Source organism: Microcebus murinus, chromosome 12 (assembly GCF_040939455.1).
Source record: "Microcebus murinus isolate Inina chromosome 12, M.murinus_Inina_mat1.0, whole genome shotgun sequence".
Classification (NCBI taxonomy): Eukaryota; Metazoa; Chordata; class Mammalia; order Primates; family Cheirogaleidae; genus Microcebus; species Microcebus murinus.
Window position 1 is genome coordinate 36595603 of NC_134115.1, and position 21446 is coordinate 36617048.

The following is a 21446-nucleotide window of genomic DNA, read 5'->3' on the forward strand; positions in this document are numbered from 1 at the left end:
ATCCACCAGTGGGATTAGCAGTGTGGTGTCACAAAACCCCAAGAAAAATACAAAACAAGAATTACAAAAGAAATGCACACTGAGTCAAAGTATGAAAAACCGGCAATACCACATACCACCAAGAATACTGAGCACCTTTTGTTTCCATAGCCTGAAGGACGGAAGATCCAAAAATCCAGAGGCGAGTAATCCAAGAAAAAAAGAAGTGGGGAAAAAAGCATCATTGCTGTCAGACTGTAGGCGAGTGGGATCAGGTGGAAAGGGAGTCATTCTTTGACTTTAAGACATTAAGAGAAAAAAGAATTGAAGAACAAAAGCAAAAACCTTTTGAAAGATAAAGACAAAAAGCAGATGTTCCAGGCTGTCTTCTGCATGTCTGCCACTGTTCTCCAGACCACCTTGGCTTTGGTCCAGAACAAGAACAGCTAAGGAAGAAAAAAATGATCTTTTTTTTTCTCCGGTTGGACAAAAAAAAAGGAAAAAGAAGAAAAAAAAGAGAAAAAGGAAAAAGGAAGAAGAAAAGAAAAAAAGAGGGACAGATGGTACGCTGTGACTGGTCTGTGGTCTAAAGACCGGGATATGCTTTCTTTGAAGCATATCACAACTTAAATAATCATTTTCATAAAGAAAGAAATGAACAAAACAAAGAGAAAAAGGAAAAGGAAAGGAAAGTTCACAATATGAGAGTCACTGATCATAACCAAACAGTACAAAGGGAAAAAATAAAGTTGATGGACATTATTGGAATGATTCTGAAAACAGGACAAAGATGAGAGGGATGAAAGGACAGAAAGAATGAGTAAGATCATTCTGTGAACGTTAGTTCAGCACTCTTACCTCTTATTGGTGTACCACCTGGGTGGATAATATGAATGCAAATAAGATTAGAAAGAAGAAGCATTAGTACGAGAAGAAGGAGGCTAGGGCTGGGGAGAAGAATTAAATTAGATTTACAGAATTAAATAAGGTCTTAAAAGAAACTTGAATTACTATACTGGTAAAACAGGAATATATTAGATAGTATTATTAGATCATAAAGCAAGTTGCATTATACCACAGAGGGCAAAGACCACAATAGGCAGGATTGCCTTTCTCAGAGAAGCAACTGAGTTCTTAGGTCTGGGGTCATATAGGGTTAGAATTGTATCTTATATGCCTCATATCCCTTTAAAAAAAAAAAAAGAACTGTACAATATTTTATAAAGACAGTTTAGGAAACTACTAGCTAATCTATTTAAGTATATATATAGATATGCATATATATATATACTGTTATAGGAAATACTAAAGACTAACTAGAAACAAACACTGTTGCTTGGATATCTTATGCTATGTATGTACTATGCTACATCTGTGTGATATAAATTGTGTACTATTTTATTTTTCTATACAGTGTTCTTACGATAACAGTTCTGTGGAGGTGTGTGTGTGCGCGCCACTATGGAGATCTGGTGTCTACACTGACAGTTAGTAAAATGCATGCCATGCATTTTATTAATAATAATAATAATAATATTCTGAATATGGAAATTAGTGGGGGTGAAGTGCGCTTCAGAACTAAGCACTTACCAATAGATTCTGGAGATTTAAATACGGAGAGAAGAAAGACAGCATAAAAATATTATTATATTCCTTATAATTTGGTACAAATTTTTCAGAGTTAAAGCTTTATATACTAAATCATCTATGTTACATGTGAATAATTAATTCTTTATTTACAATAACAGAATGCTAATCTACACAATTCTGCTGACAACAAGCAAAAGAGGAGTTAACAAGACGCTTTAACATCACAGGACAGGTCAAAGGCTGAGAATTCTGGGAAGACAGGCAGTTAAACAACTTAGAATTCTATACCAATATTACTACCAATGTCAAAGTAAACAGCTTATTAGTATATGTCCCCATGAAATTACCTAGGGACAGGCTGTAAAACTTAAGAAATTTAGAATCATCTCTACTTTTAATCTAAAGAGAGCAAAGGAATAAACTTGGGATGGGAATGGGGAAGGGAGAAAAGAGTAAAGAGAGAGAGAAAACAGCAAAAGCTGGAGTCTACACCAAAAGCAGACTTCTGTAGATCCAGTCATTGGAGGGTTCAAAAACCTTTAGTGTGGGCGCACACTACTGTGGCTAAGGTGTAGAAAATGCTCACTCTCAATGAGATCGTAATAGTATTAATAAAAATCCCCTCCTTTCATTGGGACTTTGTAAAGGACTTTTTAAAAAATACATCTGGTTACTCATGAGATAACGTTTCTGTGTTTTATGTACTAGTGAAAAGAAAGCAGATGTGCCCAAACTTACTAAACTTTGGTACTTTGATGAGTTCAAATGGAGAAACGACAGCAGAAAGCAGACTTTCATAAAATTGAATCATTTTAGTGTTTAATATGAACATTTTGTTTTTAATGGATATAACCATTGGAACTCCTTGCAACTTCTGAATGAAGTCCAATGTTGAAATAAATTTGTTTCAAAAGAAAACAGAGAAAGAAGAAAGAAAGAGGAGAAAATGGATCCATCAAATACTGCAGAAAAGCAGTAAATTAAAAAATTATCAAAAATACAGTCACAGCAGTGAGCAATGTGGATTAAACAGAAGCTGCAAAACACACAGAGAAGAGGAGAAAAACAGACTCTGAAACAGGCTATGACATCACAAACATGGACAACACGGTAAGTAACAAGAAAGAGAAGAGGGAGAAAAATCAATACCCAAAAATTAAAAATAAATAAAATAAAAGTAAAAAAAATAAAGAGAAAGATTTTAAAAAGGGGGGAAAAAAACAAAACAAAACAAAAAAACTTGCACGAGTTAGTAGAAACAGTAACAAGACCCTACCTGATCGTAACTGTTTAATACGACCATTGTTGTTGCTTGTGTCCACGGGTAAGAAATCTTTAAACCAAGTGATTTCTGGATCTGGATTACCACTGGCTGCACAAAGCATGGTGGCCGTGCGTGTACGCTCAACCACCTTCAACTGTGGGCCCATGTCAATGGTAGGGAAGCCCCTGGGAATTTGATCCTCTGCAAGACAAAAGGTGATACAAAAATTGTGTTAACAAGTCTGATGCCCAAAATTCAAGATATTTTGCCCATAAATCCCTCCCTTTACCTTATCCAGCATTTATTGAGAACCTAACACAAACCAGGCACCATTGCACTATTAGACAAGGACACAGTCACAATGTTGTTCCTGACCAAAGAGTGAACAGTCTCTGTAAGAGCACAGATGGAGAAGTAATCACAGCATTTGAGCCTAAGCAGGCCAGTGAGGGATCAAGAGGAAGCCACTGTTTGAAATGGGCCTTTAGGAACCAGTAGAGTGGGCCAAGTTGCAAAAAGGAAGGGGATTTTAGAGAGAAGGAAATGTTACAAGGACAGCACGGAGTCAAGAAAGCTCTCACAGAAGGAAAAGCAGCAGAACAGTGCCGGCCCCAAGAGCACACGGGGAAGAAACAGGTGCTGGTGAAGCTGTCTGATTCAGAGCTGACACGTTTTTCTTATAACTCGCTCTGTATTTTTTTCACAGAAGCACAAGGTTAAACCCAAACGAATTCCTTTGTAGGAAGTTTCAGTTAACCAGAAAACTGTCTCAGAACTCTTTACGAAAGAACAAAAGCAGCTCGCCGTTAATGACACAAAAGCAATGTTCCTTAGCGTAAGGGAATACATCCTTCCATCCCAAAGGCCTGTGCCATTTTCAGTAATTAAAAAGTTCAAGTTCTTAAATTTTGATCTCTAACTCATCCAAAGTTCACTTCTCCCTTTCTACATCTAATTGTTGTAGACGCTCACTCTTGAGAAATTAAAGTCCTCTTAAATGCCACAATCATGCCTCACGTTGATAACCAACGTTGCCAGCTCTTCTAGCCAGGATTAGAAAGGTGTATTCTATGCAAGCATTGAAGGAGTTTTAGTTAGATGGGTGAAAATTATCCAAATTATAATGCAACCAATAGTTTCAAGATCATTATGAAACATACTGACTTCCAATTGGGTCTGGTATTAATTTAATCAACACTGTCCCATGACCACTGGTGCATTTTCATGAGCTACTAATTCTAAAATGACTCAAAATCAGAAAGACCAGTGAGTAAAATGTTAGAAACCATCAAATTTGGCATGTAGCTTCTCCTTGGATGCCCCCCACAAGCTCCAATATGATCCATGAATCCACAGTGGATCCTGAATCTCAGTGATGTTGAGTTACAATTTCTAGTAAAGAAGCTCCATTTCGATGCCTCCATTGTGTTATCAGTAAACCCTTTGTGTTCTCTACTTTCTCCCCTCTTTCGCCTATGGGGTAAACTCAATCTCCTGAACCTGGCTAGCAAAGTCGTCCTTTTAAATCAGTCCCCATTTTTCCCAGCCTCTCTTGGATGGATCACTTCTCCTATAAAAAACTTTCTTCTGTCTGTACTAAAATTCTCACCATTCGTCAGCAAATCGTGTGTACTCTGTGCCTCAAGGAAGCCACTTGGCCCAAATCACCTTGTCTGTAAAACTTACTCGAATGCTTTCAAACATATTTAATGTTTTCCTCCTCAGAGCTATCATAGCAATGGGTGTCTAAAGCCACTGTCTTGTATTTATCATTAGTTTATCCCTCTCTGAGTTCCTCCATATCTCATTTGTATTCAAATCCCTTGCCATCATGCTAGCCTAGATTTCCAGATTTTAAGAGAAACTCTAGTGATTCCCAAGACTAAGTATGAATATATCCCAGTGATTACAATTTTTGCCCCCTACTACATACAACTTCTGGTAGAAAGGTAATCCGAGAAACAGTTAAGGACTGGAGAGATTTTGAATATGAATGTTGAAAGAATGTCAAGATACTACCAAAAAATAAAGCTCTCAAGGAAGAGAAAGTTCAGTTAACAGGTCCAGTTAATTATAAGAGAAAGTTAATGAGATAATAAGGAAAAGTATAGACTCTGGCTCTTCCATTGGGCAGGATAGACAGTATGTATCTTTTACTAACAGTCTGTTAAAGAAGAAAAGAAGTTGTGGCAAGTTGGACTTGACATATGGATTCAGTACAGAATTATTTCCTGTCAGACCATGTAATAATTACAACTAGGGACTAAAACACTATATAAAAAATAGTTAACTTCAACGAGCCATATTTTCCTTAAGATGAAAGATGTGGCTCTTCTGAGGAAGCAGTCATACATTCTGTTTATCTGAATGCTTACTCAGCACCAGTCAAGCAGAGGTCTATAGTGGACAAGTGCCAGCAACAGTAGTTAAAATGGAATTTCGAGAGGATTTTCCAAGGATCTTAGAGCAAGTTAAAAATTAGAAATGGGATGAGGAATACCTTGCAAATTAGACCACGGTAATTTAAATAATCTATTCCACTTGAATTTCATCAGGCTGTTCTTTATATCTTTAAAGGTTTTGCCAATATATTTACATCTACAGTGTGGTTCTAATGTTGTTTGGGGCAGGGAAAGCAGAAAGATCAATAGCTGCTGTACCACACACATTATATTATTAAATATCTCACTTGGCAGCTATTGACACAATATGCTTCAAAGGACAAAAATAATTTACCTCAAGTGTTTGAAAGTCAACTATACTGCCTTCATCATCCAGAAATGAGTTTCTGAAAAAGCTCTTAAGATTTTTTTTTTTTTTTTTGGTGGTTGTTGTTATGTCCCATTTTTAAAGTAACTAACTTAGGTTAATAAGAAATCACCTTGGGATTTCTGAGTTGTTTCTGTATTTCCTAGGGCACTGTTTCTTCCCCAGGGTATTGAACTACTGGTTGCATTTGCATGCATAACTACTATTCTGCTAGTCATTACTTTTCTTCCACAAGTTCATCTCTCTGAGCCAATATTCAGTGCTGATCAGTGGCAAGTGTCAAAGACTTAAGATTTTGAACCACTTACTAAAGAAATCTAGATTTAATAACCATTTATAAGAAATGAAGTCCTCACCTTGGGGATAGTTGACCAAATTGACTTGTGCCCTCCTGAAAGCAGCCTAATACATTTGCATGACCTTTCTTTTCCTTCTTGGCTCATAAAGAACACTCCAGAGCCCCCTTTTCATATACAGGAGTGCACAACAAAGATAATCTTTCTTGCATACTAATGGGACGGAGAATGTAAAGAGTGTTCCTTTCTTATTTTTAATAAGGGTAATTAAATTCTATCCATCCCTCCTTTGCACAGAACCTCTTTGAATGTGCTTTCTTCATTAAATTTTCATGAGAAACATCACAATGTAACAGATTCAAATAGCCAGAGCCGTTACATGTTGACAGTTGTGGCTTGTTTCCAATTTGACTGTCAGGTATTTGGCAATAAAACTCAGTATTCAACATAAAACAAACTGTAGAAATAATGAAATTTCTAATTGGAATGCTTATCTCAGTGGGTGTAGTTTAGAAGATGTTAATTGCTTTTTTCTTACCCTCTGCATTTATTAGTGATTTATATAAAACTGCCTTGGTCGTTTGATAACATCAATTTTGACAGCTCCTCAAATGTGTGGTACCAGGAACTTGGGAATCAAATCAATACCCTTAATACCTTTAACCACATAAACTTTCATAGGAAAAAGCAGCTAGCAAAAATTAACAAATTGTCAATATGTTAGTAGCTTTAAACTTCTACATGAGGTGAAAAGAAAAACATTTTGTCCTATTCATTAATGTGCTCATTAAGCTTTAAAGTGCCTTACTTATCACAGTTCCATATTAATATTCAATCATGCAGAATTAGCTACTAATTCATCAACAATTTAAATCAGACTTGACCTTCACAAAGCCATTTGGTCTGTCATTTTGAGAGGCCATTAAAGGGCAGATTACTACATACTTGTGCTTAGTGAATCGTAGAGTCATACATATTGTGTTTGGAATGGCAGCTGTAATAGACCTGGAAATATAGCACATTCTTTGAATCTGTTTTGTGTCTTAATGAAATATGCTGATATGAAACTTTCGGTTTCATTAAAGAAAGAGAAAAATGAATGTCAGCATTTTCCCGAGTTAACTTCCCACTGTTGTAGAACTTGTTAACAAACCCTGACCTACCCAGGGCTTGAATCTATGGGGAAAGTAGTATAACACTGTTTTGTAGGGAGTCATGCCTTAGGTATCTGTGAATCATTAATAGTTTTTGAATAATTTGCTCAGTTAAACTGCCATTATTGTTAATACATAAACAATTTTAATGATACTTTTATTTTCGTTCCCACTCCACAAACACTGAACCTCTCAAATTCAAAAAGAAGCTACAAAACTCTGAATTGCCCGCTAAGGCCACAGCCCCCTTCCAAGGTGGCCCCAATTAGTCCTTCTTCCCTAATCTTGTGAGGGCTCTTACTCAATGAATTCAACCAGACTAGTTCTTTGACTCTAGTCCCAAAGGATTTACAGAATTTTTCAATAAGAAGACTGTTCGCCATGGTCCTTGGAAAAATCCCAATTTTTCAGATTTAACCACAAATAGTTTTATGAATGAAAAGCATGTCAGCGACATCAACAGTATGCTTCTCCAAATGCATTATTAAAAGATTTGGCAAGTATGCCTGAACACTTAGATATCATTGACAATACAGAGGTTTTGGCAAGAATGATAGTAAAGCACAATCAGAAGCTGGAGGAAGAGACAAGTAGCTTTTTATCTTTGGAGAATTCATCCCTTGGAGTCACTTTTCTGAGTGCCAAACAGTTCCAAGTGGCTCCTCTTTATAAGCCCTCAACTGGTGTTACCAATAAATCCCTTATTATAGTCAATATATAAGTGTGAATCTTATAAGCTCACAGGGAGGAAGGAGCTATGTGTTATTTCCTTTGTAACCTTCCCAGTGTTCCACAAATACTTGTAATTAGGCATGTTTATGATGCCTTGACAACCATTTCAGCACTCACTCACGAGGCATCTCTGAATTCCTACTGGACTGACTCAAAGCCACTCATTTAAACAGTTAGACATCCTTCAGTTGTTTTGTGACAATATATTTGGCTTTCTCAATTTGAGTATCAGTCTATCAAGACAGAAAACTATCTTATAACCAATTTCTATTTTTTTTACAGTGTCACAAGTAGTATTAGACTTAGAGACAAAAATGGTTGTTAATGACTTTATCTTCACGATTTTTAGTTTTACTTAGTTAGCAAAGGATTTTCATTTAATTGAGATGTACAAGTTGTGCTCGGTTCCTTCTTCAATTTATCACAGTTGCTACACAAGCAACACACAATTTAGTTTCTGCTTTCTTCACTTTATAGGAGGCCTTCCTTCCCTCATATATTGGTTGTCATTTCCAAAAAGTCACAGCTGCAACCACATGACAAAACCTTGTATGTGAACAAAATGAAACCGAAAAGAACACAGCAGAATATGCATCTATATTCTCCTGTTATCCTATCTATGGAATAATGAAATTCAACTAATGACAAAAATAGTGGATCACTCAGTTTTATGTTGAGGCAAACACTGTGGGTCTTATTTCACTGATAGGAGTAAAGATTTCTAAGTGACAGGACATCTTAAGGCTTTAGGCATTCATGATATAATCTTACGGAGAGAAGTGATTTTTTTTTTTCCTTTGAAGGGTGGAAGGACGGAGTGAAGAAAGTTTTCAATAACATAAGAAAATAAGGAAAATGTTACACTGTAATATATAGAATATTTTCTTAAATAAAAGTCCTAGACCATAAACACACACACACACACACACACACACGTGCACGCACACACACCCAGATAGAAAGTTTTCTTCACCTGTTAGAGAAATAGTATTATTTGATATAGCATAAAATCAGTGGGTTTTTATACTTAAAAAAAAATACAAATTCTCTCATACTTTTAAATATATGTTGCTCTTAAGGTGGTCAAATAAGATATTTATGAAATAAAATATTTATGAAAGTTGCATTATATATTAAAAGAAAAAGAGAGTTTGAACTATTAGTTCTAAAAATCTCCTGGATAGTCAATAGATGGCATTATTCATTCTGCAAATATTTATTGAAGGCCTCCTTTGTGCCAGACTGGGCGAGGTGCTGGGTATGAAGTAATCTAGAGAATCTCTATATTGTTCTGATTTAATCGTATCTTCAGGATAATTAGATTCTTTGGGAATAATAATAGTGCCCAGCTCATAGACAGGAGAATTGAATGAGATAATGCATTAAATGTGCCTAGCATTGCCTGGCACTAGTGCCTGGCATCTAGTAAAATATCAGCCTATCTGTACTTACTCTATCCCAAGCTCTAGCAATAGAGCTAAATAGAACAGAGGCACCCAATTCTAAGGCTTGATATAACAAGAATTGTAGCAATAAACTGCAAGAGAGAAAATACTCTACATAAATCATAAAAACATGGATTATATAACATGCAAATGAATTTAAAAGGTAGTATCTGTGCCAAGTAACTGCTTCAAAGCTCATGCATGACATGGTTTCTTCTTTTTAATAAGACTTTAGGCACTCTGATTAATCAACAGTAGAAATAAAGAGAATTTATACTATGATTTGTTCCCAAAAATGAATCTGAAAAATAGCTCTAAGTATTTGGGACGACAAAGCTTTCTTGTGAATGACTGACACTAGTTCTTTTTCCTTATGTCATGGGAGGTGTTTTTCTTTTAATTATTCAGGGAAGGGTTATTAAGTATTCATCATCTTGGGGAGTAGGTCATGTTAATAAGTCTATAATGGCTTTCTTAAAGAAAATAATTTTTAAAAGATGAAGCTAAGAAGTCTTTTGTTTTTTTCTTCCAAAGGTTTCTTTACACTCAGAAAACAACTATTAGGGCAAAATGATGTACATCAAAACATACCTCTGCACAAAGTCCCCAACAGGCTAGCTGTAATCAACCCATTAATTGTTCAGCTCTTGGGAGGGGGGGGGGAATCTCTCAATAGATTCACACCCACAACAGAATGGAATTTAATAAGAACATCATATTAGTCTAATGTAACATTTGCACCCTACAAAGTGCTATGATGCCCTGTATCTCCAAAACACAGGTATTTGAGCCTTGTTAGAGTTTCCTGAGGTAGGCAAGGGTAGTATCACTATCATTTTCTATAGACATAAAACAAAGACTCAGTAAAATCAAGTTACTTGTTCCAGGTCACACATATAGCAAAAATTAAAGAATGCCATTTAGCTCTAGATCTGATATATTTGTATTTTATGTTTTCTCTATGCCAATGGCTGTTCTTCAAATAAATATTCATTATGAATAATGGAATTCTTGATCAGCATCAACTTATGATGAAAGGCACAATTTTTTTTTTTTAATTCTGGGTCATTTTTTTTTATTTTTTAAGCAGAAAGAAATGAATACTAAAGTTCCATGGGATGTAATAATAATTTAAAAGTAGATCTACATTTTAAAAACCCACCTTTTAATATATATATATCAATTGGCTTCTCTTTCATTTAGCACTGGCTGTAGGCAGAGTCACAATGCTGCCATGTTTGCCGGCCAATAAAAGGTGGATGAGAAATGGAAGAGTGTGAAAAGCCAGATAAATATCAAGCAATTTCCCTAAAGAGCTCAAACTCAGCACTGTGCCTACATCCTTAAACCTTCTGTAATTTTTATTTAATTATCTAGAAAGGGCTATGAATGGCAAGACTTCTGCCATGGGCAGACTACAGAAGTCAGCACACAGACCAAAAAATCAGACTTAAGTAGATGTAACATATCTACCCTATGACCTTGGGCCATATAGGTCCCTCATCTGCTACATGGGGCTACTAATGACTACCCTAAAGCTTTGTCTGGACAGGGAGATGGATCAGTGTCTCAGAGACTGAAAGGCAGAGGGTTACTGGTTGGTGTACTTGCTAATTTGTTGAACAGCAATGAGTTTCAGTCATTATCTTTCAGAATGAGCCACAGTGTCAGGCTACACACAAGAACCAACATTTTGTTTCCAGAATACAGTCCCTGAAGAGGAGGAAAAAACAATCTTTTCTTAAAAAGAAAACAGTGTAAATAAAGCTTTTATTTTCACCATTCCAGATGGCAGCAGGGTATAATTTGTACTGTTTTGACATCATGACCGTATTATTCAAAATCAATCTCCCTGCAAGTGAATTGAATAAAAGCACTGAAAACAGAAAAATAAAGAGCAAAGAAATAAAAGCTAAATCAACGTTTTCTAGCAAAGTTGGGCTCCTGGGCCATTATCAAAATGATATGCATATGAATGAAATTGAAAAATAATTCATATAAATAAAGTAGTTTCTAATTATAAGTCACATGCTGCTCTAAGTCAGAAAGAAACTATTTAAAGCAGGAAAAAACTGCCAGTTAACAAATGATATTCCAAATGGAATATTTAACAAATATAAGATTTGCTCCTCCCAAAAGTAATTATGAACAAGATACAATGAATTTTTATTCCAAGGTCCTCTTTGCAAGTTATTATGTACAGATGGTATGCTTGTCTTAATATAGCTATAAATCAATCAGAGAGGCTTTTCTTTTAGAGTAGGTTTAGGTAACTCTTAAGGGTGGTGACTAGATACAAAAGTCTCCAAAGATTTCTCATAGATTTATGCCATGCAGGAATAGAAAACTGGACACTGATAAGCTGATGAAAGTCTCATTAGCAACTACTGAATGTTCAGCATACCAACCAGCTACCCACAGAGCATTCTAGAGCAAAGCTCCATTTTATAAAATATTTTTCATATGTTGAGGAGTTTGCAAGGCCCTCTTGGCAGAGAATAAAACATACTTGTTTAGAAGCAATGTATGCAATTATCCTACAAATTGCAAAGTAATGTCTACATAGCAGAACACAAACCCGAGTTAGATTAAATTATCATTTGTCTCAATATAGTAGATGCAATTTCACATTGCATTAAGTCAGTTAACTCTTATTGTTATTAGTGTATGGCCTTATGATCATTTGGCCAAATGATCAGCATTTTTGTGATTCATAATTTTTAAAAAAAATTCATTGCGAAAAAATGAAGTAGCCTCTCCTAGCTGACAACACTATTAATACTTGAATATTTAAGTAAATATTTAGGAAACAGAGTAATGCTTTTATTTCCTTATTAGCGATGTAAATCTCATTAAGATAAAATCTAACAACCATGACTTTCACAAATCTCATTGCTCTATTAATTTATATTTACTAACAATCAGGTGTCATGATACAGCCATCCAAATGTTTGCCTTACTTTGAATATTAAAATAATTTACCACTTTATAGAAATTTATACTTGCCACACTATTAATTTTATTTTTGATCAATTGACTGAGATAGGACCTCAGTCTGTCTGCCAGGCTAGACTGAAGTGGCAAAATCATAGCTCACTGCACCCTCAAATGCCTGGATTCAAGTGACCCTCTTGACTCAGGCTCCTGTCACTGGGATTACAGCTGTGACCCACCATGTTGGCTTTTATTATGTCTAGAAAAAAATGGAACTAAAATTCAAAAATTTGATTCTTGTTTTTTTAGAAAGAGAGACATAAAGACAAAAATAGTAAATATGGAAAGAGAATTGGGTTTGGCTTCTGCTTCCATTATTTGTTAGCTTTGCAAAAGTTAGAAACTCCAACAAGCTCAAATTAAATAAGGCTACAAAAAACATTTACCATGGCTGCTTCACTGTACTGTAGTAAATGTAAATAAACACAAATAAGTTTTCTAAGCCATCAAATGTTATATAAAGAAAACCAGGCCGGGCGCGGTGGCTCACGCCTGTAATCCTAGCACTTTGGGAGGCCGAGGCGGGCGGATTGCTCGAGGTCAGGAGTTCGAAACCAGCCTGAGCGAGACCCTGTCTCTACCAAAAATAGAAATAAATTAATTGACCAACTAAAAATATATATACAAAAAATTAGCCGGGCATGGTGGCGCATGCCTGTAGTCCCAGCTACTCGGGAGGCTGAGGCAGTAGGATCGCTGAGCCCCGGAGATTGAGGTTGCTATGAGCCAGGCTGACGCCACGGCACTCGGCACTCACTCTAGCCTGGGCAACAAAGTGAGACTCTGTCTCAAAAAAAAAAAAAAAAAAAAGAAAAGAAAACCAGATTAACTGTGTGGTGTCCAATAGGAATTAGAGGCATTGATGTGAAGACATGGCTTTATAGATAGACATAGAAATGATTTCAAAATGAGTGTGCATAGCCATGCATGCAATCTTTTTTTTTTTTTTTTTTTTTGAGACAGAGTCTTGCTTTGTTGTGCAGGCTAGAGTGAGTGCCGTGGTGTCAGCCTCGCTCACAGCAACTTCAAACACCTGGGCTCAAGCAATCTTTCTGCCTCAGCCTCCAGAGTAGCTGGGACTACAGGCATGCGCCACCATGCCCGGCTAATTTTTTCTATATATATTAGTTGGCCAATTAATTTCTTTCTATTTATAGTAGAGATGGGGTCTCGCTCTTGCTGAGGCTGGTTTTGAACTCCTGACCTCGAGCAATCTGCCCACCTCGGCCTCCCAGAGTGCTAGGATTACAGGCGTGAGCCACCGCGCCCGGCCATGCATGCGATCTTTATATAAGCTTACCAGACATATCTTCCCTAGCTGTGTGAACTAAGAGATGCTGGGAGCAGTGATACCCAATAGCAATGGCCACACCTAGTGTCCAGATTTGGGGCCACTCTCTAATGAAAGGAAACAGAGATCCTTACAGAAATGATTGATTCTAGCCAGCACTGGGACAAGGTAAGTAGAAGATACACCCAGAATTATCCTGTTATATAAGAGAATACTCAAAGAATGATAGGGACATATGAAATGCACACAGAAGCCAGATTGATAAAGCTCTCATTGGCCAAATATGAAGCAATTTGAACATCAAAATTAGAAAACACTAACAAATTACCACATATTGAATAAAAAAAGACATGAGTCCATACTGATGTAAATAAATGAATAAATCAAAAAGTTTCTGGAGAAATGGTGTACTTACATAGTCTCAAAGTAACTTCCCACAGAAATTTATTAAATATAAAGGAAAAATGAGTAACTTTACAATGGAGAAGGGTCACAGAAACAACCTTGATTAAGGAAATCAAACATCAGTAATGAGAAATCAAAATCATGTGCTGAGAAAAACATGACATCACTTCCATTTATTAAGGTGAAAGATTTATAACCCAAGTATGATCATTAGTAAAAGGCAGCAAAACCCAAAGTGAGAACATTTTATGAAATAACAGGCTGGTTATCTTCAAAATTATAAAGTCCAAAAATGTCAAAGAAAGACTGAGGAGACAGAATGAGGAATTCTTCCAATTTGATAATTAAGCACACAATGTAACTCTGAGCTAGAGTCTTCAAGGATATAGAAAGCAGAACTGGGAACAACTGGTGAAATGTGGTCTGAAGTAAATGGGGTCTGAGAATTAGATAGTTATGATGCATCAATGTTTACCTCCTGATTGTGATGGTTGCATTATAGTCATTATAGTTGGGTAGGAGAATGTCCTTGTTTGTATAAATACATATATTTGTGAATGAAAGGCATCATGGTAGCAATATATTCTCAAATAGTTCAGAAACAATAAGTTCTTTGTACTGTATCTTCCACTTTTCTATAAGATTGGGATTGTTTCAAAATTTTAAATCATGTATGTTAATTTACAGTATGATAAATAAACAGATTTATTCCCAAAGTTTCTGGATAGCTAGATATTCTCAGTATACTCAGGCAATTCTGTCCCAATTCTGAAAAATATTCCCCAAAACATACTTTCTCTGAGGCTCTCTTGAACACCATGATTACATAAATAACATTTCAAGTGTTATTATCAATTTTATAGAAATGACAATACCAGAAAAAATGTTATGACTGGAAATATGTAAATTCCTTTGAAATTAAGACTTACAAGTATTTAATTACCAACCCTGAACAATGAAAAAATTTGAGTAACAGCCCAAGAGCAAGGCTCTAACTCATGATAAGAAAATGTAAAGAAATCAATATTTTAATAAAATAATTCCATGTTACGGTTTTTATTAAGAGGAATTAAAAAGAGAAGTAGAACTCTAGTGATTTTCTTTCCAAGTATCTGAGAAAGTTTACAATAGAAGATAAGTGTTTAAGTCAACCTGACTTAAAACCCAGAATAACTTCAGAAATCCAAACGTTATTTCTTAAGTCAAACTTTCAAAATTTTTAGAAAAAAATCCACCTTCTCCTCAGCTCTTCACGGTTTTCCTCCTGGAACTAGAGCACATTAAAGAGAAATGCTTGTGATTCCATTCTCTTTAATAATGTAGGGAGTGGGAGCAAGAAGAACAAAATAAAAGGACTCAGATACACCTAAGTAATTCTAAAGAGAACGTTTCACCATTTTATTCCACTCAGTTTTTATAGTTTTATAGTTTTAAAGACAAATGGTAGTAGGTATTTGTTTTATTTGAAGAGAGAAGATTGATCCTGAAAACAAAGGTAATAGCAGTTTTCTTTTGGGGATATCTTGGAAAATAAAACGATCAAATCTTAAAACACCAAACATCCTACATAAAAATGTTTCACTGTAAAGAATGAAAACTACAAGAGTATATGAATAAACATTTAAAGATAACTTGAGTGTCTCAGAATATATTATGTATCTAGGGGAGAAATTTTTCCATAAATACACAAAATTTTCTAGTTATGTGCAAAATTCAGCCTGAATCTAACACCAAAGAATAACCAAATGGAATTAGTTTATGTTTGTCAGTGCAGGTTTTTCTTCAAAAATCTTTGAAAGCACAGACTGTCAGTTTATGAAACTGCTCAAAGATATTTATAACTATGATTTATTTTTATGTTTTGAATTTCCCTTCTTCATATGAAGTTATCAATCAAAATAATATACTTAAAAGCAAACACTGGTAGAAATTAATTCACTAAGTTGTATAATATCAAAAATATCAACATGCTATTCAACAGGAGGTTAGACTTCTGGAAAATAACCTGATAGAAGAAAAACTATCACAAAATGGCCAAAACCACCCACAAAAATTATATGAATGAAATCCCATATCCTTTGCTACTAGATAGAAGAGATAACAAGTCCCCACATAAATTCTAGAAGCTTGACTTTCTTCATCAATAGTAGATTAAACCCAGCAAATTAGAAAAAAAGGATTCAGGCAAAACCTGAGAGAATACATAAAGGAGTATGGTCCTTTTCCTAAGAGCAAACAGAAACAAAGGGAACAAAAGAAAAGTTTTAAAGGCAGATATAAATGTGTGGACACTTAAGTGCCCATAGGCATGTGTACAGGTAGGATTGTCATTTATCATCAAACTGACATTTTGAAAAACATTTTAACTGCACTGTGAAAAATGCATTGGAGTAGGGAGGGAGAAAAGGAAAGAAAAACAGAGAGAAACAGAGAGAGAGAGAGATGGGGGGGAGAAGAGAGGAGGAAGAGAGGGAGGGAGGGAGGGAGGGAGGGAGGGAGGGAGGGAGGGAGGGAGGAAGGAAGGAAGGAAGGAAGGAAGGAAGGAAGGAAGGAAGGAAGGAAGGAAGGAAGGAAGGAAGGAAGGAAGGAAGGAAGGAAGGAAGGAAGGAAGGAAGGAAGGAAGGAAGGAAGGAAGGAAGATGGATGGATGGATAGATAGATAGATGGATGGATGTAGGGAGGCCATGTAGGATGCTACTGAGATAGCCCAGTGTGGCAAGTTAAATTTGCACCAGGGAAGCAGTGAAGGAGTTGGGAAAAGTGAAAAGAGTTGAGAATAATTTGAAGTCAATTTTATAAGGCTTGGTGACATTCTGAAGAGGGATAAAGGAAAATCATCAGGGATGGCTTTCTAAAACTACATGATGGTTTGCATGATATATTTGCAGTCATGTCTTCCTTTGGGAAATAATGCCATACATTTAAGGCACTTCTGAAATAGACAGTATGCCCCAAAGGTAGCTGCCCTAGGGCAGAACACAGCCAAAACCACAAGGCATATCTGCCAAGTGAATACTTGCTCAGCTTTACCTTCAGGAATTGGCAGAAAGGGCTGGCCTATTAACCTGTTTGCCCCCTTATGTGCTCTGTGTCAGTGTGAAGGCAAGATCTGCTTCTGCCTATACATGAGAGCTCAGCATCCTCACTATTGATGTGCCAGGGCTTCCCTGGGCACTGGTCTACAATTGATTGGAGATACTCATGGGTTTGTATGAATTTTCTCCACCAACAGTGCTATTCTTGCAATCTGAAGACAGCTCGAGCATGCCAAGGTAGTTTCTCCTTATCTAGAGAAGAAACTCATGAAATATTAGAGTATGACAGTCAATGGTTTCTAGAAGAAAAGGATAAATAACTTGAGTTGTACTCCTATGAAGACACAGCATTGGGGATCTCCTTATAGATAACTCATGGCTGTCACATTTTAATACATGACACGCCAATTAAATAGATTCAAGTTTCCAATGATAAGATGCTCAGAAGCGATGTAATAAACCTTTTTCTTTCATATTAAAAACAACCCAGAGTTGCTCATTTTCATTTAGTTGTAATAGACTGGCATATTGTTATAAATTTAGGAAACATAAAATCTCTGATTCTTAACAAAGTGACAGCAACTTGACAAGCAAAAAAGTTATCTCAGCCTTAAATTCACTGGCATAGCAAGCCAACATATTCCACTGCTCCCCCCACAGCACAAGTAGATGGTTTTTATGTTTTTATGTTTATTAATCTCAAGATTAATGCTCCTTCAATTGCTCAACGATGATAGCTATGAGACTGCTGAGTAAATAATGTGTGTACATTCACTAAAGGAAGGAAGAATGTGTATTTCAGCCACTGAACCCTAATATATAACTAACACTATTTAAGTGTTTGTTGTTATAGAGATAAATATTATTATTATGTGATACAGCTTTATAAATTATACATAACAAGTTCTGTGGGCAAATTATAGTTATGTGAGGATATTTTATGTTTCTTCAGGAATTAACTTAGTATAACATAAAATATAATCAAGAATGTTTACCCAGTGAGAAAAAGACATTTTCAATTAATTTTTTTTTCCCTAACACATATCATAACCCACCCTAGTGCTGGTGACTCAGGTTTGAAAGCTCATGACTTCCGTTTACTGAGAAGCTATTGGGTGCATCATACAAACATAGTTGTTTGATCATGACAGATTTGCTCCTTTGACAATAAAAGCTGAGTCATACAATAAAGCCAGTCTTTTTTATTTTAACTTTCAGGAGGCACCTATATACAGCCCCTCTTTCAAAGCTTACTCTACTTTCCTAAACCATGATAAGTAGGGTTCTAAAAAGAAAACCTTCCTAGGATGTTGGCTTTCCTTGTTCATTAGTATGATAGAGATATAAGAACATTCTAGCATATGGAATCATAGTTTTTAAATGTTTATCTGTCTGTTGGGAGGGAGCAAAATGCAGTGAGTCACAGATATAAGACTATACTGTTCCACTCTCACCTCTCTTTCACTCCCCAGATGTAATTTCTTTCTTCATTTTTGAATTCATTTCCTGGCAGTGTGGATATTATTTGTTTTAATATTCATATTCTATCCTTGTCAAAGAGACTGTTGTTTGTTCAGACACACAGGGACACATTTCTTATCATTTAAATTTTAGCTATTCTAAATTTAACTCACAATAGAGTTAATCAGGTATACTTGGACTTCAGGATCCTTACTAAGTTCATGAGAAGAGCTATTTCCTTCTGGATTCTTCTTCAAAAGGCAGATACTTTATGGAAAATTTCTCACCAAAATTATTCATGCATTGTAGATCATGAGATAGTTCTGAGGGAAACTATGTCATTCAGATAAAATATATGATACTATAAAGTTAGCTATCATAGATTTTATCAGAATGATTTTTTAGAAGGAGATCAACTGTTCTAAAGTCAAAGTCATGCTTTTTGGTAGATATTCTTAAGTGTTAACTGTTTTCAGTGACTTAGTCTACAACATTATCTCTCTCAGTCACTAAGTTACATAGATTGATACTAATTGATCACCATTCAATGTTTAAAGAGTGTTTTACAGAGGCATTTTTGTTGAAGTTGAATGAATGAGATAGACACTTGCTTATAATTTCTTAATATTTTTTCTGGTTCAAATTATATAGCCATACTTTATGGTGTAGATTGGTAGTTCCTTAATTTCCCATTAATCCTGTTTAAGAAGAAATCCAACATATTTTATAGAAACTCTAGCTAAAACTCTGTGTGCTCACTTCGTCTACCTCAGTCTAGAGGGCCTCTGGCCTATCCAAGCACACAGTACTACTAACTCTTTAGTTTTCAAAAGAAGATATACATACTTGGCCTTAACACAGATCAGTGATAAAATCTGAAACTCTTCATTTAATCAACCACATAGTGTTGTTTTAATTCGTACTAATCAGGAATCTCCATCTGAAAACTAATGGTCAAAACAACTTGGCCAGAGAAACAATACATGTGGAGAATTAGCTGAAATACTGCAATTCCCTCTATTCTTCTACATAATATAAAAAAGGGTCCTTTGGATAGCTAATGAATGAGAAAGTTGGATACCAGGACTTTTTTCTCATCTACTAGAAATAGATTTAACTGAATTGTGTTTTGGTATAATTTGATAGGCTACCCTGAGGACTTTAGCAAGCAACTTCCCTATGATGTTACAGAGTCAAACATGCATGTGATGCAGAGAATATTCTTCACTATATGATAATGTCTTCATTCTGAAGAACTATGGGAGAAATCTTTTCCCCCTGGTCTCAGTCTTGGGAATACTTACGGTTTTTCTGAAGAACTGTTTTGTTTTTATTTTATGGACATAGTATATATGTGTCAGAGTTTTCTACTTTCTCACTTCCGGATCTTTTAGGAGACTTAGAGCTAAATTTGTGGTCTATTTAGTAAAGACACAGAAGTCCTTGGTATGGGCTGTTCTGTGTGTTCCAACCTCACTCCTAACATTAACTTGTCTTACTACAATATTTTTCCGCTCCACTATCAATCATACCATTTTATCTTGTCATACTGAAAATTCCTCTATTACCTATCTTGTATCTCTTTGAAGAAAAGTTATGATAGACACAAACATAAATAATGTAGATCCAATCTTTTAAAAATGTAAAATGAACAACCATGATGATTTTCAAGATGTCAATTGACATCCAAACGAATCAATCCACAGGTCCCATAACGGTCTAAGAAATGTTAAAGTTACCGGCTCTTACAATAAACCAAAACAATAAACTCATTAAAGTACACTTGTGAGAGAGTAAGACATAAAAAAAACTTGATTTGGTAAACACTAACTTAAAGCAAGGAATAAAGGAAGAAGGGGATGGAAAGAAGAATAAAAGGACAGAATAACTAAAGAAGTAGTTTGTTTCTATTTCAGGAAAATCATTTTAATTCAAGTATCAATCCATGATAAAATTGAAATGATGAATTTCCTAAAGATATATTAATATACATAAGTGTGTGTGTGTGTGTATATATATATATACAAATACATATAAGACATTCCCATACATAAATATATATATATATAGGTATAAAGTACAGTTTTACATAACTTTCAGAAAATTATATTCACATTTAAGAAACATTAAATAAAAGTATTATTTGTTCAATTTAACACACATTTGTTGAACAATTCTCAGACTCTCTGTAATAAAGCATTGTTTAGCATTCGATGGCTCTAAGAATGGTCCCACAAAAGTCTTCCAACATAAGGGTGGAAACATGCATGTGAACACAAGGAAATGTATGAACTAATCAATTGCTAAGGGAGAACTGAGGGGAGAGCAATGAATTTTGCTAAAGATCAGGGAAAGCAGGCCTAAGAGTGTGAATATAATTTTGATAGAAAGAAACACAGTAAAGGGCCTTCAAGGCATAGGGCAAAGTATGATCTAAGGCCAGAAAAGATAAAATAGATGAGAGATGTATTCAAGGTGACACAAGGCCACTGCTCAGATGCTTTCATTTGGGGACAGGGTTTGGGAGATAGGGTGGCAACACATACTGAAGCATGATGGGAAGGTGGCAGGCTGGGTCTGACTTTGAGAATCTGAAGGAATTTGGGGTTCGTTTGGTAGGCAATATGGAGTCAAGATATTTTTGAACCAAGAAAGTAAAAGGGAAATCTTCACATTCTAAGACATAGTTTCTGTCAAAGGAGTGCTAGTAGTGGTGAGGAGCAAAAAGACCAGTGACGTGATTACAGTATTAGTTTTAATGCAAGAAGATAAAGCCTATGTTTGGATATAATGTAATTCTAATTATGTTCGTAGGAAGAGAATGGAAGACATGAACTAGCACACATTGAAGAAGCATTCCATAGACCTTAGGGAATATTTATTTTAGTTAAGGAGAAACTGGGGTAAATCTCAAGTTTCTAGTCTCTTCAGTACTTAGAGAACAATGGTAGGTAGGCAGGAATGATGTCACCCAATGTAAGAGATGCAGAAGATACAGAAAAAGCTCAAGATTTGAAATACAGTTTTGAGT

The 21446-nt window shown here is 35.5% G+C and overlaps 1 protein-coding gene across 42 annotated transcripts in view; it reads right to left on the reverse strand.

Moving 5' to 3' along the window:
* PTPRD (protein tyrosine phosphatase receptor type D) overlaps window positions 1–21446 on the reverse strand; it is a 2082753-nt gene that overhangs the window by 192711 nt on the left and 1868596 nt on the right. For 29 of the 42 annotated variants that reach the window (XM_076008727.1, XM_076008702.1, XM_076008696.1 and 26 more), the window contains 2 exons: window positions 2846–3034; window positions 838–855 (listed from right to left, as the gene is read on the reverse strand). In XM_076008727.1, the coding sequence (XP_075864842.1) occupies window positions 838–855; window positions 2846–3034 (207 nt within the window). The remainder of the gene's footprint in view (window positions 1–837; window positions 856–2845; window positions 3035–21446) is intronic. The other 13 variants (XM_020289156.2, XM_020289171.2, XM_020289181.2 and 10 more) reach the window with 1 other exon arrangement.